Below are 15,682 nucleotides of genomic sequence, written 5' to 3'. Positions count from 1 at the left end.
CCACGACCTGGCTCTGCCTGCGGTGTCCCCTGTCCTCCCCATCCCCAGCCTGGGCTCGATCCCCCGTGGGGCAGCATAAACCCAGATGTAAACCCATAGCTGGGGTGCCCCTCACTATACCCAGCTGCACAGGGGGCCAACTGGGACCAGTAAGTGCAGAACTGGGACCAGCACAGCCCAGGGTTGGGGACAGCATGTGGCCGTGGCCATGCAAACACCTGGCGGGCTGCGAGTGCACCAATTGTGCACCGTGCGTGACGAGCTGGTGCAGCACAGCCATCCAGGCAAGGTGCTGGCTGCTATGGGGTCTGGGATCGGGGCTCTGGGATCCCGCAGCAGCGCAGACCCACTCGTGTCACTGCCCATGTGTGTGCCCCATCCGTCCCCTGGCTTTTTGGGGTGCCCGGCGGTGGCGTGGGGGTGCCCTGGGGAGGCAAGGCAGCGCTCTTTATTTTGATATCCTTCCTCCCTATTTTTAGCATTCGGGGTTTTGTTCCAGCCTCGCTGTTTACTGGAAGGAGCATTTCCACCGCCAACCTCCCCTGTCTCCAGGCAACCAGGTGTGCCAGCTCCCATCGTGCCGGCGCTGCGCCACCCTATAGATCTATAGGGCTGGGGGGGCTTAATATTAACCCCACGATGGGGAAACCCCAACTGAGGGTTAATGTTACCCCCTGGCCCCAAGCTCCTGCCCCACAGACCATTCCTCAGGATGCTCCACGGACCTGTTGCACCATCCTCTCCAAAGGCAGCCCGGTGGCACCCATGGGTGCCAGGATGTTGGAGAGGTGGCTGGAGCAGCACATGGGGCTGGTGGCTGTGGCTGTCCCACCCTCGGTCCCCACTGCCATGGGGGGGGCCACAGAGGGTGAACCACGAGTGGATCACAGTTGTTGGTGCCCTACATCGGGTGACAGAGCCCCCCGCCACCCCATACCGTGGTGGCACAGTGGGGGCACACCGCGTGTCCCTGTGCATGGGACACTACCCCCAGCGTGACAACCCCGGGGCAGGGAGGCGACGCTGGCCCCACAGGGTGCTGGGGGGCAGGCGGGCACCCCCCGGGAGGGGGGCCGTGAGCCCCCCGAGGCGAGGCGAGGCGAGCAGGCCGCCTTCCCCCCCGCAGCGCGAGCGGGAGTGCGTGGGAAGGAGTTAGACAAAGCCTGAGCCCGGGAGCAGAGGCAGCGCTGCCGGGAGGGAGACGGGGACGTTCTCCCCTCCCCGTGCTCCCCCCGGGCGAGGGGTGTGCGGGAGCCCTCCTCGTCCCCTCGGTGGTGACAGCGGGGAGCCCCGGTGTCCCCGTCCCTCGGGGCCGGTGGCCGTGGGGTGCAGCCAGCGCCAAAGACCCTGCGGTGATGCCGGGGAGCGAAGCATCCTCCTGCAGCACGAGGTAGGGAGGGGAAGGGGCTCCGTGCCGCTGCCACCCCCACCCCACCCGGGGGACGGTGCCACGGGGGGGCTCGTGCCACGGACCCAGCGGCCAGGCCACGGTGCCAGCCACGTGCCCGCTGCACCGGGGCGCGTCGGGGTGGCACAGCCCTGGGGGTCCCGGGGCGGCTGTACCGGGCTGACCCCCACCCACACCCCGGGGTGCCGGGGGGGGGGGCTGCAGGGTGGGGGTCCCGGGCTTGGGGTGCGCTGGGGGGGCAGCGGGGTGGCAGCGACAGATGCTGCCCGCGTTCCCCAACCCCGGTGCCGACGCCACCCCCGTTCGCCCCCCCAAAAACCCCGGTGCCCCCCCACCCCCGGCACCGCCCCCGCCGCCGCCGCCGCCCCACGCATGCTCGCGGCCGCCACCGCGCCGGAGCGGAGCGGAGCGGGACGGGACGGGACGGGACCGGGCGGCAGCCGCAGGTAACGGCGGCCCCGGGGCGCGCACGTGGCGGGGTCCCTCCCCCCCCCTCCGGTAACCGGGGAGGGGATGGCGGAGAGATGGGGGGGGGGCGGCTTTGTTCGGGGCTCGGCCGGGCGCGTGCCTGTGCGCGTCCGCGTGCCCCCGTGCGTGTGCCCGAGCCGCCGGCTGTGCGCACACGCGTGTGCCCCAGGAATGGGTGCGCCCCCCCCCCCCGCCTCTCGACGAGGCACCGAGCACCCCCCCCCCGTGGGTGCCCGCAGCGCCCCTGGGTGCCCGCAGGGTGGGCTCGGCCCGGCCCCGAGGGGAGGTGCCGCTTCGGGGGGGCTCGGGGGCTGCGTGGGGAGGTGGGCGCCGGGGTGCCAGGGGCGCGGAGGGGGTGGTGGCAGCGTGGTCCCCGCTCACGGTGGCACCGCTTGAGCTGCTGGGGTCCGGGGAGCTCGGGGATGCCACGACCCCCGTGGGGTGGGGCTGTCCCCATAGGGGATGGAGGGTGTTTGGGGGTGGTTGTGTGACACCAGGTGGTGTCCCCCCGGCGCCTGGCACACCCCGCGTGGCCTCGTGCCCATCTGGGTGTGGGTGCCGTGCGCAGGGTGAGGGTGCAGGGTACCCAGCTGGCAGCCCCTGCCCTGCCCGGGGCACGGCTCTGACAGCCCCGAGACCACCGTTGTGCTCTGCAGCCCCCCAGACCCTCAGCACCCACAAAGGTGCCGCTGCCAGGGGTCAAGGATTGGGTGGGCACGGAGAGAAGGGGGCTGGTGGTGCCCCCAGGGTGGCTGCAGCCTGCCCGCGTGCCTGGCCCAAACGGGTGCCCTCGCCCCACGCCGTGCCGAGCAGCCCCGGTGCTCTGCCAGGCACCCATGGATGCTCTCGAGATGCTCTCCCTCCGCAGGGTCTCCAGGCCACGTCCCCGCAGCCCCGGGAGCTGCAGCAGCACCTGAATCCCGCTCCTGGCTCAACCACGCCGGGGGAAGGCTGGCGTTTGTGGTAAGAGGCTGCCACTGCTCTTCCCTTCCCCGGGGTGGGTGCTGAGCACCGCCGTGCACCCGGTGCCTGACCTGTTGGTGCAGGCGGCACAGAAAGAAACAGTCGGCATCCGACTGTCCCCAGCCCTGGGGGGCCGGGGTGAGCACCCCGCTCACCGCCCCATCCCCTCTCTTGCAGGATTAGCATGGGAGAAGCCTTCCCTGGGCATGGGCAGCGCTAAGGAGCCCGAGGGCTTGCAGCTGCTGAGCCGTGAGGCCGAGGACGCCTGCGAGCCCGGTGCCGGCTCCTCAGGCTGCCCAGCGGTGGGCGAGCGCCTGCCCAGCTCCGGCTGCGCCGCGGGCGGCCGTGCCATGAGGAACTGCTGCGGGGCTGAGCCTGAGGCCCCAGGCTCGGCGGAGAAGGCGCCAGTGCCGACAGGACCGGCTCCCGGTGCGCTTGGGAGCGCAGCGGCGGGGAGCTGTGCGGCACCCGTCGGCACTGCACCCGTCGGCACTGCCCCTGCCTGTGGTCCCGCGGGCCCCGGCACCCCGAAGGAGAAAGCTGCCCCCGTGCCCCCCCTGCCCGAGCCCTGCCTCAAGGCACCCAGCAAGGACGCGGGGAGCGCGCCGGCTCCGGCCAAGCACGTGGCGTTCCTGGAGCCGGCCACGGGAGCACCGGGGACCGGCAGCACCCTGATGCCAAGCCAGGAGCAGCCCCAGGGTGGCACAGACGCGTCCCCGGGAGCTGCCCCCCAGGTGGGGGGCGCTGAGGCTGCCAAGCCCCCCCAGGGAGGCATGGCCGCCCCCCCCGGAGGGGGTCAGGGCAGAGGCGAGGGGAACGCAGACGCCGAGAGCAGCCAGCAGCCCCGGACAGCCAAGCTGCTGTGTGAATCCTACTCGTTCGAGGTGACCCCGCCTCAGGATGCCGGAACGCAGGACATGGGGACACAAGTGGACAGCCGAGCGTCCCTGGTGTCGGTGGCCCTGAGCCCCATGAGCCCCCCGGACGGGGCCGCCGCCTTCACCTTCCCCAAGAGAGAGCCAGGCTCCGCCGCCGCCCCGCACCCAGGGGCAGCCCCCTCCAAGAAGGACGCGGAGATGCAGGTGTCCATGCCCGTGGAGACCCGCTCGGTGGCCACCGGGCCCATGACGCCGGTGGCCAAGTCCCCGCAGGCCTCGTACCCCGAGGTGCACGTGAAGGGGGGGGCGGTGGAGGAGGCTCCGGAGCCCATCCGGGAGGTGAGCTGGGACGAGAAGGGGATGACGTGGGAGGTGTACGGGGCCTCCATGGAGGTGGAGGTGCTGGGCATGGCCATCCAGAAGCACCTGGAGAAGCAGATCGAGGAGCACGGGCGGCAGGTGGTGATGACCCCGCAGAGCACCCGCGCCGGCTCCGTCAAAGGAGCCCCCCGCAAAGGCGAGGCGAAGAGGCAGCCCAGCGTCTTTCGGGCTCTGCTGCAAAACGTCCGGCGGCCCCGCTGCTGCTCCCGCGCCGGCCCCGCCATGGAGTGAGCCCCTGCCCGCTCCAGCAGGACTGGGGGGGGGGGTCTCGGGGAGGGGACCCTGCCCCGCTGCCCCGAGACGCCTGCTGCCGGCGTGCAGGGCTCCCGGGGCGGGTGGTGATGGAGCGCTGCAGGCGGGGACGAGGCATCTCCTTCACCGGGGGTCCCCCGCCAGCAGTGCCGTGGGACACGGTGCTGGTGGCACCTCTGGGATGTGGCAGGGGCTCGCAGCGGGACACGGGCAGGTCGCTGCCGGCTCCCCCCAGCTCCAGCCCCGCACCGCAGGCAGCAGCATCGCTGCTCGTGCTGGAGCCACTGCTGCATCGCGGTGCCACCCGCCCCTGGCCGTGCCCACCCCACAAAATGGATTTACAGGAGGGAGCGTGGGGGCAGCCACATCGGAGACATGGAGCCCGTGTGCTCGGGGCCACCGGCTGCTTGTCCCCTTTGCTGTGGCCAGAGGCACTCAGGGGGGCTGTCCCCATGCCCCCAGCCCTCCTTGGCTGCGTCGGAGCACGGGGCATGTCCGTGTCCCCATCACAGCTGGCGCTGGGGACAGAGCCCACCCTGGTGCCGTGTCCGTCCTGCCTGCCCAGCCCCGCTGCCGCCAGCAGGACCCCGCTGGGTGCCCAAGATGCCTGGGGTGCCTGTCCCTGTGCGGGGGTCCCCGTGTCCCCTCGCTGCTCTCCTGGCCAGCAGCTGGGGCCGTGCTGGCCACAAAGCGCTGCCACTTTTTACCGCTGGGTTTTTGCAGGGGGGTGGGGTGGGGAGGGGGGCTTTTACTGAACGATGTTTGCATTTTTGGAGCTTTTTAAGAGACACTTTCAGCTGCGAGCCACCTCCTCCCCCGCGGCCTGCGGGGCCGTGGCTCTTTTGAAACACTTTTCCTACGTCCCTGCCGTGCTGGGAAGCTTTGGGGGCGCAGGGTCAGCGCATGGAGGGGGCGAGCATCCCCCTGCCAGCAGCACTGCGGCGTCCCTGCTGCGCCGTGGGACCCGGCGCCTCGTCCTCCCTCCAGCCCGACCCCAGCAAAGGACTGGTCCCACAGGGCCCCAGGAACTGGGCGAGCACCTGAGCTGCAGGAGGCTGCACCTGGGGGGTGCGTGGGAGCCCCCTGCCCGTGCAGTGTCCCCCCCTGTCCCCTGCCCCCCAGCCCTGCGCTGCGGCACAGGGGTACTGCGGCTCGGTCCCTGATCTTCTTCTTTTTCCTCTTCATTTTTTTTTTTTTTTTGTTGGGGGGGGTGTGGGGAGGAAGGGGGAGGGAGGATTACACTTGTCAACTTGGGTGTTGGGTAATAAAACCTTGCAGAAAGCTGTGAGCGGGGCTGCAGGCACCTCTCCCCGGGGGGGTGTGGGGTGACGGGCAGCGGGGTGGCCCCGGGAAGGGTCCCGGTGGCACGAAGCTGTGCTGAGCCCTGCGGTGGCACTGGGCTGCCCTCCTGCCAGGAGAGGGGACCCGGTGCTGGCTGGCAGCAGTGGGCAGCGTGGACACAGGGGCTGGTGGCCACGGGACGCTGTCAGCCACAGGTGGCAGGTTTATTGCTGGCATCTGGGCAGGATGGCGCTGGAGCAGCTGCCAGAGTCCTGCTCTGGCCCCTCTGTCCCCCAGGTGCCCGCTCACAAGTCTGTGGTGCTGAAGGTGTTGTTGATGTATGCCATTTTGGTGGGCTCCTTTGCGTCCAGGGCGGCCACCAGCACCTTGTCCTCGGTGGGGTCCATGGGGTGTGATTTATGCGGCTGCGGGAGGGGAGAGCGGTCAGGGGCTGGGGACAGGGACGGGGACGACACCAACACTGACACCCCCAGCCCTCCCCAGAGCTGCCAAGGCAATGGAGAGAAGGGGACACAAGGGCTCCAGCACACAGCAGAGGGGATGGGGATGGGCGGAGGGGACACGGGACTCCCCGCCGGGTACCTTGGCCTTGGGGTTGTTGTCCTTGGGCGAATCCACTTTGTTCTCATCCAGGGAATTGATGCTGCGGAGAGGGGAGGGCATGGGTTAAGGGACAGCCAAAGCACCGATGGTGTGGGGACACGGGGTGACAGCCCCACAGAGCTCACCTGGCCAGGGAGCTGGTGTCCTCGTGGAAGCCCAGGTCGTGGGACAGGTCCATGGGCAGGTTCAGCATGGGGTTGGCCCTGGCAGAGGACGGGAGGAAGGTGAGTGACCGGCCCCGGCACCGCAGGACCTGCCACGTTCCCCGGGTGGCAGGGATGTTTTGGGGCTCTCCCCCCCAGCAGGGTGCCCATGCTCACCCCTCAGCGTTGTACTGGTTGGTCCCGGGGATGCCAGCTCCCTGCTGGGCCACGGTGGGGCTGAGCGTCGTGGCCGCCTTCAGCGCCTTCATGGCATTCAGCTTCCTCTTGTAGCTGCGGGGACGGGGCGGGTGAGGGGGGCGAGGGCTGGAGTGGGGACGGGGACAGGGACGGGGGCACGGGGTGGGACGCGTGGTACCTCCTGGTGGTGAGAACCAAGACCAGGGTCATGATGAGGATGAAGAGGACCAGGAACGCCGCCAGCCCCGCGATGATGCCGATCAACTGCGTCTCCTTGTTGGTCTCCGTCACCTCCCCGGAGCCCTGGAGCGGAGCAGGGCTGAGGGCAGCACGCAGCCCCGGGGACCCCTGTGCCGGTGCCCTCTCCCCACGCCCCTTGCCCAGCCCCACTCACGATGATGGCTAGCCCCATATCCACCAGTTTGAGCAGGACCTGCGAGTCGCTCTGGATCAGCCTGCCAAGGGGAACAGGGCAGGGGGTGAGCACCGTGCAGGCAGCAGTGCCCGCGCACAGCCCCCTGCCCGGCACTCACTGACTCAGCTGGTTGATGTCCAGGGCGGTGCCGTTGCTGTAGACGAAGTACGCATCCATCACCGACTTGACCTGCGCCCTGCAGGGACAGAAGCACGGGGTGAGGGTGGCACGGGGCACGGTGTCCTCCCCTGGGGCAGCCCCACCGCCCCTCCGCGCCCCACTCACCGGGCGGCACGGCTGTTGTCGGGGTTGCTGATGGCCACCACGTAGACCGTGGCCTTGGTGGCGATGGTCAGGGTCCTGGAAGGGGGGAGAAAGAGCTGGGTACCTGCATGGGAAGCGACCACGGCCTCTGCAGCCCAGCAGCTGGCCCGGCCCCAGCAGCCCTTACGCTTTGATGTCTTCCAAATTTCTCTGCACTTCCTCCACCGGTACGGAAAACTGGAGGCGAATGCGGTAGCTCTGGTCCACGGTGAAGATCTGCGTGGGGACAGCGAGGTGAGCGGGGCTGGGCAGGGCGCGGGGGAACCCCCGGGTAGGGGACAGGGGTGACACTCACAGTCAGCACGGTCTGTGCCGTGTTCTGCGGGGCTGTGCGGTCCTGAGCGTTCACCGTCACCTCGTACTTCCCCTTCAGCGAGCTGTCGAGGTTGCTGGCCACCCTAGGGGGACGGGGACAGCGGTGATCCCACAGGGCTGCAGCAGGGGGGTGCTGAGTCCCTTCGTCCCATGCCGGTGCTGTGCAGGGACGGACTCAGCTGCTGCCACGTGGCCCCAGCCCAGCCCCACGGCCTTACTGGATGCTCCCCACGTAGATTTTCTGCTCGACCGTGGTCACCACCTTGAAGAGGTTCTCCAAGGTCCGGTTGTTCCCATTCTCCTCCATGAACACCACTTTGAAGATGGAGAAAGCGATTTCTCCTCCACTCCCCGAGTCTTCATCCGTGGCCTGCGGGGACAAAGCGGGGCAGGAGCACCCATGGGCACGGCTCGCCACGTGCCCGCTGTGGGGACGGGCAAGCCCAGCTCCCCTGGAGCGCACACACAGCTCCTCACCCTCACGGTAGCCACTTGCAGGCCCACAGTAGAGACGTCAGGGACAACCACTGTGGAAGACAGACAGAGTGATGGACAGAGTGACCCCGGCCCGGACCCCGCACTGCTCGCAGCCCTGCCCCAGTTGGGAGCTGGGCAGCACGGGACGGGAGCTGCATCCCAGCCCTGCTGCTCACCAAAGGTCTCAGAGATGGGCAGGAAGACCGGCGCGTTGTCGTTTATGTCCTCGATGTTGATGGTCAGGGTTCCTGCCAAAATCCCAAATGCATTGCTCACCCCACGGGGACGTTCCCCACTCCGTCTCCAACCGGGCCAGCTCCTCGAGGGGGGCAGGAGCTGCAGGACCCCCCTCCCTCCCTGCCCCGGTGCCAGCGGGTGCTCTCCGTACCGTTCTTGCTGTAGCGGTCGCCCTTCTCAGTGTAGAGGTCTTCAGCCCGCAGCGTCAGCTTCACCATGTCACACTGCTCGAAGTCGATCTCCGAGCTGTTGACCAGCAGCGAGCCGTTGGGCAGCAGCACAAACCAGTCCCAACACACGTTCCCGGCGCTTTGGGAACCGTTAAGGCAGGTGACCTGCAGCTCCTCGATGACCAGCGAGTGGTTGGTGTCGGGGTCGGAGGCGCTCACGGTGTAGACCAGCCCCTGCTGCGTGCCGTTCTCCCTCACGGTCACGGTCTGCGAGGTCGGCACGATGGAGGGGGGCTCGTCGTTGACGTCCAGGACGTGGACCACCACCGGGACGCTGGCATTCCTGGCGATGTCGGTGGCCGTGTTCTCCGCCACCACCGTCAGGTAGAAGCTCTTCTGCTGCAGGGTGTCGTAGTCCATGGTCGTGTCGGGGTCCACGGACAGCTGCCCGCTGTAGTTGCCCGTCCCCAGCTGGTGGGAGCGGATCAAGAAGTTGCTGGAGCCGCTGCCGCTCTGCAGCCGGAAGGAGATGCGGAAATTGATCTCCGTCTTGTCGGCGTCTGTGGCCACCACGGTACCCACGAAGGAATCTGCAGACAGACGGACATTCAGTGCCCAGCGAGCGCTGACCCTGTGCCACCCTTTGTCCCGCAGCCTGCCCGCGTGGCACCTACCTGAGGAGCTTTCGAAGATGGAGAACTCGTAGGACTGCTCGAGGAACACGGGCGTGTTGTCGTTGATGTCCTGCAGGAGATGAAGCCCCTGAGTGCCACCGCCCAAGGAGGTGGAGGGGTCTGGCACAAGGCGAGGGGCAGAAGCACGGACAGGACCCCCCTTTCTGCCTCCCTGCATCAACTGGGACACCTCGGGGCGCGGTGCCACGGCTGGGTGCCACCTCTGCACCCTCCCCACCCCGCTGTGCCCGGGGCTCACCGCCACGGTGATGGTGACGTTGACCTGGGTGCTGAGCGGTGGCACCCCGTGGTCGTACACCTCCACCGTCACCACCAGCTGCCCGTCCTTGTCATCCAGCGCCTCGCGGTCCAGTGGCCCCTTGCTGTGCATCTGCCCCGTGGTCTCGTTGATGGTGAAGTTGTCGCTGAACAGCCCCGGCAGGATCCTGAAGCCCAGCTCACTGTTGGGGGTGTTGGGTTCGTCGTTGTCGATGGCCTGAAAGGAGAGCACCGAGGGGGCTGCAATAGGGCTGCCCACCCCTCGGGACGGTCCCTGGCTCCTTTTTGGCAGCCCCAGGGGTTGTCCTCGTTACCCAGCACCTACCTTGACCTCCATGCTGACGTTCTGCCCTTCTTCCACAGAGATGAAGTAGGAGCCGGTGACGATGGGCGCGTTGTCGTTCTCGTCCAGCACGTAGATCTCCAGCAGCGCCGTGTTCATCATGTCGCCCCCGTCCTTGGCCTGGATGTTGGCGTAGTAGATGGAGCGAGTCTCCCGGTCCAGCGAGGCTCCCGGCGACACCAGCACCGCCCCGCTCGTGGCGTTCACCGTGAAGGTTGTGAGGCTGTGGCACACGCGGACCCATCACCGGGGCTCCATCCCCGGGTGGGCAGCACCCCATGGACCCCCCCTGTCCGCGTCCCCACGTACATGGTATCCGGGAGCAGCTGGTAGGTGATCTGGCCATAGGCACCGCTGTCTGGATCATAAGCCTGAACGAGAGGAGAAAGCATCATGAGAATCTCCATCAGCCCCTGGGGTGGTGACGGACCTGGGGCACTGGCCATGGGCGGTGAGCACCCCAAAAATGTGTCCCTGAAGAGTGCAGGGTCCCCCAACCCTGCCGCCACTTTCTCCCCACACCGAGGTCCCTGCTGGTGACCTGCACCCCCGGGGGACGCGTCGTGCCCTGCCCTGCCCGGTGCCTGACCGTGATGTTTGGGGCGATGATGGTGCCCGCGGGGCTGTTCTCCATCACGCTCAGCACGTATACGCTCTGCGGGAACTCAGGGAAGTGGTCGTTGGTGTCGATGAGGTTGACGGTCACGGTGGCCACCGAGCAGCAGTTTGCGGGGTTCCCCGTGTCGTTGGCGATGAGCTGCGGGGTGGAGAAGTGGCAGCGCCGTGTGGGTCCCCGAGCACGTCACCCAGTCCCCCTGCCACACTGACCCAGCTCCCCCGAATCAAATGAGCTGCCAGGACGAAGCCAGCAGGGAAGGGCCGTGTCCCTGCTGTGCCCTCCCCGTGCAGGGAGCGAGGGCTGTCCCTCGGGTCCCACCTGCACCACCATGACATGGCTGATCTCGTAGTCCACCTCAGACGGGTTCTGCACCAGGATCTGGACCTCCCCCGTGCCCACGATCGTCGTGGGGGACACGCTGAAGGCGCTGGCGCTGCCACCCTGCAGGTACAGCTCGAAAGTGCTGTTGATGCCCTGCGGGGAGAGAGGCCAAGGGTGAGGGTGGAGGAGCAGCAGGGGCAGGGACCCGCAGCCCGTCCTATGCCCAGGGGCAGGCTGCCACCTTGTCGGGGTCGCGGGCCACGATGCTGAGGTTGGACACGGGCACTTTGGAGGAGGAGTGCTCGATGATGCTGCCCGTGAAGTTGTTCTGGCTCTTGGTGAAGTTGCAGCTGGGGAGGGAGCACTGGTAGAACTCGGGCTTGTTGTCATTGACATCGACCACCAAGATTGTCACCATCGTGGTGGCATTGGCCACTGAGCCGTGGATGTCCAGGTTCTTCTCCCGCGCCTGGCCAGGAGGAGGAAGAGTAGGAGGAGGAGGAGGAGGAGGAGGCAGCGGGGTCAGGCGGTGCCGAGGCGAGGAAGAGGAGGGGGCTCTCCCCGCTGCCCCCCACTCACCAGGACCTCCAGCAGCATCTCCTCGCTGGGCAGCTGCTCGCGGTCCAGCCAGCCGCTGACGGTGATGATGCCCGTGGTCATGTTGATGGCGAAGGGGACGCTGGCATCTGGAGCACGGGGACAGCAGGGACTGCTGCAGCCAGCGGGGAGGCACACCCGGCCTCGGCCTGCACCGGGGTGCTCCCCAGGGTGCTGGGTAGTCCCCAGGGTGCTGCCCAGTCCCCCTTGCTCCCCCCAACCCCCTGCCCCAGCCTCGCTCACTGGTGATGCTGTAGAAGATCTCATCGTTCACCCCCGTGTCCCTGTCGGTGGCGGTGACGGTCAGCACGGAGACACCCTGCGGGGACAGGGAGGTGAGGGCAGGACGCGGGGACAGCCCCAGCCCCACACCGCCGGGCCGGGCGGGCTCCTCACCAGCGGGCTGTTCTCGGACACGGAGCCAGAGTAGGGCTCGTTGAGGAAGCGCGGGTTCAGGTTGGGCAGGTCGATGACGGTGATGGAGAAGTAGGTGGTGCTGTTCTGGAACACTGTCACCCCGTACAGCGGCCCCCCGCCGTCCTGGGGGCAGAGGGCCCGTTAATACCCCCCTGCAGCCCTCCCCCTGCTGTCCCCCGAGCCCCGGCCACGCCGCCCCCGACCTGGGCGAGGATCTTCAGCTGGTAGAAGGTGTTGGTGGCGTAGTCCAGCGAGCCGTTGAGCACCACGCTGCCGTTGGGCAGGATGTAGAAGAGCCAGAAATTCTTCGCGTTGTCCGGGATCACCTGGGTGGGGGACACTGCCCCGCGTCAGGGAGTGGAGGGGACCCCACAGAGAGGAGGGGGGCTCAGCGCCCACCCTTCTGCCAGGCTCTGCCCATAGGGACCCCTCCTCGGCATCCCACGGGGTCCTCACAGGGGGGCAGAGCAATTGCTGGGGGGGATCCCAGGACCCCAAACCCCCCTCCCGGCCCCCCAGACCCCATTGAGCAGAGCCCCCCAGGAGGGCGGTGTCGGGGCGCCGGTGCCCAGGTGCGGTGCTCACCTCCAGGATGCTGTAGCTGACCTTGGCAGCGTTCCCCGTGTCGGCGTCGGTGGCAGAGATGGTGTAGATGATGCTGCCCGCCATCATGTTCTGGGCACCCAAATGAGTTTGGGGGAGGTCACACGAGGCGGCAGGGCTGGGTGCTGAGTCCTGGCCCCCGCGAGCCCCGTTTTGGGGCCCCCCGACCCCACGGCCCCGCAGGGGTTGAGCCCTGCTGCCTCCCACCTACGCCCCTGCCCCGGGGGATCCCCAGGAGCCGCACCCCGATGCTGGGGGTGCTGGAGGGGGTCGTGCTCAGCCCCACACACCCCGAGCTGGCGTCACGCTGCCCAGGGCTGAGCAGCACCTGGGCACTCCCTGACGGCAAGGGCAGAGTCCCAGCCTGCGCTGGCGCCTGGGGCTGGCACAGAGCCGTCTGCCGGGAGCAGTGTGCCGGCAATGCCGTCACCGTCACCGCAGGGCCGGGCACGCCCACGCTGGGGAGCCACCCATCATCATCACCCCTGTTCCACTGCCCGCGGGGCCGCCAGGTGCCCAGGAGGTACCTCGGGGACGGAGGTTTCATAGGGCAGGCCCTTGAAGACCGGGGCGTTGTCGTTGCGGTCCTCCACAATGACCGTCAGCTTCCTGGAGGTCTGGCAGGGGCAGGGGAAGGTGAGGGGCACGGTGTCCAGCTGGAGCTCTGGAGCCGGCCATCATCACCCCCGGGGGGTGACGTTGCCCCCTCCTGGCCCCCAGCCCGGCACTCACCGCGTCGTTGATGCCGTCGGACACGGTGACGGTGAGGGTGAGCCTGGCCTGGGACTGGGAACACAAGGCAGGGCTCGCTCAGCGCCGGCACAGCTCGATGCTGGGACACCGGGGGCTGTGCCACCCGTCCCCCCCACCCCGAGCGGGGCAGCGCCGGGCTGAGCGGAGCTCCGTGCCCTCACCTCCCGGTCCAAGAGGTTCCTCAGGGTCACGACCCCCGTGCTTTGGTTAACGTTGAAGTAGAAGGCATCCGCACCGCTGATGGAGTAGCTGAGCGTGTCCCCATCCAAGTCAGTGGCCTTCAGCACGAAAGCGACTTCGCCTGGGGACAAGGGTGGTGTCAGCCCTGGCCGTGCCCCCCCCCCCCCCCCCCGTGCCCCCCAGGCTCCCCAGGGCTGCCCGCTCACCTATCAGCAGGTCCTCGGGCACGTACTCGATGCTCGTGTCGAAGATGGGGGGCGCGTTGCCTGAAGCTACAAGGAGGACAGGAGCTGAGCGCACGGGAACCCAGCTTGCCCCCCTCCCTCCCTCCCTCCTCACCCCCTCGCCCCCCAGCAGCAGCCCCCTGCCCACCCCGGGTGCCACCCCACACCCAAAGGGGTGCCCATGGGGTGGGCAGCGATGCTGTGGGGGGGCTCAGCTGCCCCCAGGGCAACGGGCTCACGCAGCGGGGAGCGGGAAGCGGCTCCAGCGGCTCCCCGCAGCCCGTGCCCGCACCGAACAAAGTCCTCACCTGCTGCCAGGAGGAACGGGAGCAGCAGCAGCGAGGGCTGTGCCATCCTGCCTGGAGCCCGCAGTGCACGGCACAGAACCTGGGGCACGTCCCGGGCGCTCCCCCAGCCCCCAGCGCCCACCTGGGAGAGACCGAGATGGGGTCTGTGCTCTCCCGGGAGCCTGGGGATGGGCTCCGTGGGGACAGGGCGCAGGGGGACGGGGCTGGCCTCCGGGTGCTGGAGACCACAGGGGTGTCCAGGGACCCCCAGAGCCGCTGGCGGACCCCCCCCCACGTCGCCCCTTACCCAAGGCATCCCTTACCTGCGGTGCCTCGCTGGGGATGCTGCACGCAGGCTGCGCTCTGCCTGCACCCTGACACCACCAGAGACCTTTGCCTCCTGCTGTACCCAAGTTCATCAATGATTAACTGCAATTAAGGGGTGAGAAATCCCTTTCTCTCCTTCCTTCTCCCTGGTGCTCGTCACCGCTGCCCGGCTCCCACCCAGCCCCTCTCTCGCTCCCCGCCGCAGCCCCTGGGGACCCCACAATGCGACCACCCCGACCCAAACCCCAAGGATTCCGGCTCCCCAGAGCGGGGCAGAGCCTGTGGGGGTGCAGAAGGACCCCAAACTGCTCCCGGGGTCTGGGGAGGGGCCGGGGCAATGCCCGGCATCCCCCGGGCTGGGGGCACCGGGGTCTCACCAGGACAGAGGTGGGCACCGAGCTGGTGAAGCAGCCACTGGGGTGGGTGCCAGGGGCCCTGAGCACCCCCCTGTGAGTTCCCCTCCCCGGGGTGGTCCAAGGGGGTCGGCCCAGCCTCCCTGACCTACTTCGGACCCGCTGGGGACAAGGGCGGATTGTGCAGCTCTGCTCAGGCAGAAGAGGGCTGGGAGGAGGGGGGGGCACGGGCACAGCCAGCCCTGGGGCCCCCGGGACCCCCGCCTGCGTGGCCTTGTCCCCCTTCAGCCCCATCCTCCAGTGGGGACCCGAGGGGTTGGGGTGGCCGGGCAGCTCGGGGGTCCCACAGGACGCCCCGTTTGCTGCGAGGGACCCCTGGTTTGGGCACAGGAAGAAAGAGCCTGGGGCTCCCCCAGCAAAACCCCACAGGGCTGGTTTGGGATAACCCCGTGCCCCCCCAAGCCCTCCAGGGCTGTTTCAGAGCATCCCACTGCAAAACACCCAGGATGCCCCAAAACCTGCCGGGGGCTGGTGCAGGACATCCCCCAGCATCCTGCATCCCCCACCCAGGTCCCTATCCCTGACACCATCCTATTCCCATCCCCAACCCTGACCCTGTTTTCATCTCCATCCCTGATCCCAACCTATTCTCGTTTTCATCCCTGACCCCATCCTATTCCCATCCCCAACCCTGACCCATCCCCATCCCCATCCCCATCCCAGTCCCCATCCCAGTCCCCATCCTATTCCAACCCTCAACACTGACCCCATCCTATTCCCATCCCTATCCCTGACCCCATCCTATTCCTATTCCCAACCCTCACCCAATCCTATCCCCATCCCTGCCCTGACCCTATTCCCATCCTCACCCTTGACCACATGCCCGACCTGCTCCCATCCCTATCCCCATCCCGTTCCCTGACCCTATTCCTATCCCTATCCCTGACCACATGCCCGATGTGTTCCCATTCCTGCTCCCATCTCCAAATCCAAATCCATCCCCACCCCACCCCACCCCACCCCATTATCGTACCTTCTGCGCCGCGGCTCGGATCATTACGGTACCGATTCCAGCTGCGCCCCTACTGCAGCCATTACGGCAGGAGGTTGGACGTTTCCATCGCAGCTCCGCGGGGGGGGTGGATGGAAGGGGAGGGGGGGCGCGGCTTGG

The 15,682-nt window shown here is 68.2% G+C and overlaps 2 protein-coding genes across 5 annotated transcripts; one reads left to right on the top strand and one right to left on the bottom strand.

Annotated features, from left to right (window-relative positions):
• The first annotated feature begins 1,184 nt into the window (after positions 1–1,184).
• Positions 1,185–5,690, top strand: GPRIN1 (G protein regulated inducer of neurite outgrowth 1). 2 transcript variants are annotated; one of them, XM_038186428.2, is made up of 3 exons: positions 1,185–1,390; positions 2,745–2,839; positions 3,017–5,690. In XM_038186428.2, the coding sequence occupies exon 3, from the start codon at positions 3,046–3,048 to the stop codon at positions 4,327–4,329; it is 1,284 nt and encodes a 427-aa protein (XP_038042356.1). In that variant the 5' UTR covers positions 1,185–1,390; positions 2,745–2,839; positions 3,017–3,045; the 3' UTR covers positions 4,330–5,690. The 2 variants fall into 2 exon arrangements, with proteins under 2 accessions (XP_038042356.1, XP_038042357.1); XM_038186429.2 differs by lacking the exon at positions 1,185–1,390 and adding an exon at positions 1,428–1,854.
• A 141-nt stretch (positions 5,691–5,831) lies between these two features.
• CDHR2 (cadherin related family member 2) lies at positions 5,832–15,583 on the bottom strand. 3 transcript variants are annotated; one of them, XM_072023253.1, is made up of 33 exons: positions 15,545–15,563; positions 14,155–14,231; positions 13,853–13,973; positions 13,527–13,592; positions 13,302–13,441; positions 13,120–13,173; positions 12,915–13,004; positions 12,370–12,459; positions 11,988–12,110; positions 11,764–11,907; positions 11,611–11,686; positions 11,350–11,456; positions 11,012–11,239; positions 10,768–10,923; positions 10,420–10,587; positions 10,140–10,201; positions 9,813–10,053; positions 9,468–9,704; positions 9,209–9,278; positions 8,516–9,124; positions 8,304–8,375; positions 8,128–8,177; positions 7,869–8,020; positions 7,631–7,733; positions 7,463–7,551; positions 7,297–7,371; positions 7,130–7,207; positions 6,991–7,051; positions 6,775–6,899; positions 6,576–6,689; positions 6,381–6,458; positions 6,235–6,295; positions 5,832–6,056 (listed from the first exon to the last, which is right to left on the bottom strand). In XM_072023253.1, the coding sequence occupies exons 3-33, from the start codon at positions 13,896–13,898 to the stop codon at positions 5,937–5,939; spliced, it is 3,885 nt and encodes a 1,294-aa protein (XP_071879354.1). In that variant the 5' UTR covers positions 13,899–13,973; positions 14,155–14,231; positions 15,545–15,563; the 3' UTR covers positions 5,832–5,936. The 3 variants fall into 3 exon arrangements, with proteins under 3 accessions (XP_071879354.1, XP_071879353.1, XP_038042355.2); XM_072023252.1 differs by lacking the exon at positions 13,853–13,973 and having other exon boundaries at positions 14,155–14,260; positions 15,545–15,583; XM_038186427.2 differs by lacking the exon at positions 15,545–15,563 and having other exon boundaries at positions 14,155–14,338.
• Between the last annotated feature and the right edge of the window lie 99 nt (positions 15,584–15,682).

This window comes from Anas platyrhynchos, chromosome 14, assembly GCF_047663525.1.
Source record: "Anas platyrhynchos isolate ZD024472 breed Pekin duck chromosome 14, IASCAAS_PekinDuck_T2T, whole genome shotgun sequence".
NCBI classification, from domain to species: Eukaryota; Metazoa; Chordata; class Aves; order Anseriformes; family Anatidae; genus Anas; species Anas platyrhynchos.
This window is presented reverse-complemented; position numbering and strand designations above follow the sequence as displayed.

What these genes read in the sequence shown, in the direction of transcription:
- GPRIN1 (XM_038186428.2), top strand. Translation starts at nt 3,046, where the DNA reads ATGGGCAGCGCTAAGGAGCCCGAGGGCTTGCAGCTGCTGAGCCGTGAG.
- CDHR2 (XM_038186427.2), bottom strand. Translation starts at nt 14,250, where the DNA reads ATGAACTTGGGTACAGCAGGAGGCAAAGGTCTCTGGTGGTGTCAGGGT. An exon ending in ATGAAACCTCCGTCCCCGAG is followed by an intron (nt 12,460 to 12,914) that starts GTACCTCCTGGG and finishes TTGGGTGCCCAG; the next exon opens with AACATGATGGCGGGCAGCAT. An exon ending in AGCTGAAGATCCTCGCCCAG is followed by an intron (nt 11,908 to 11,987) that starts GTCGGGGGCGGC and finishes CTCTGCCCCCAG; the next exon opens with GACGGCGGGGGGCCGCTGTA.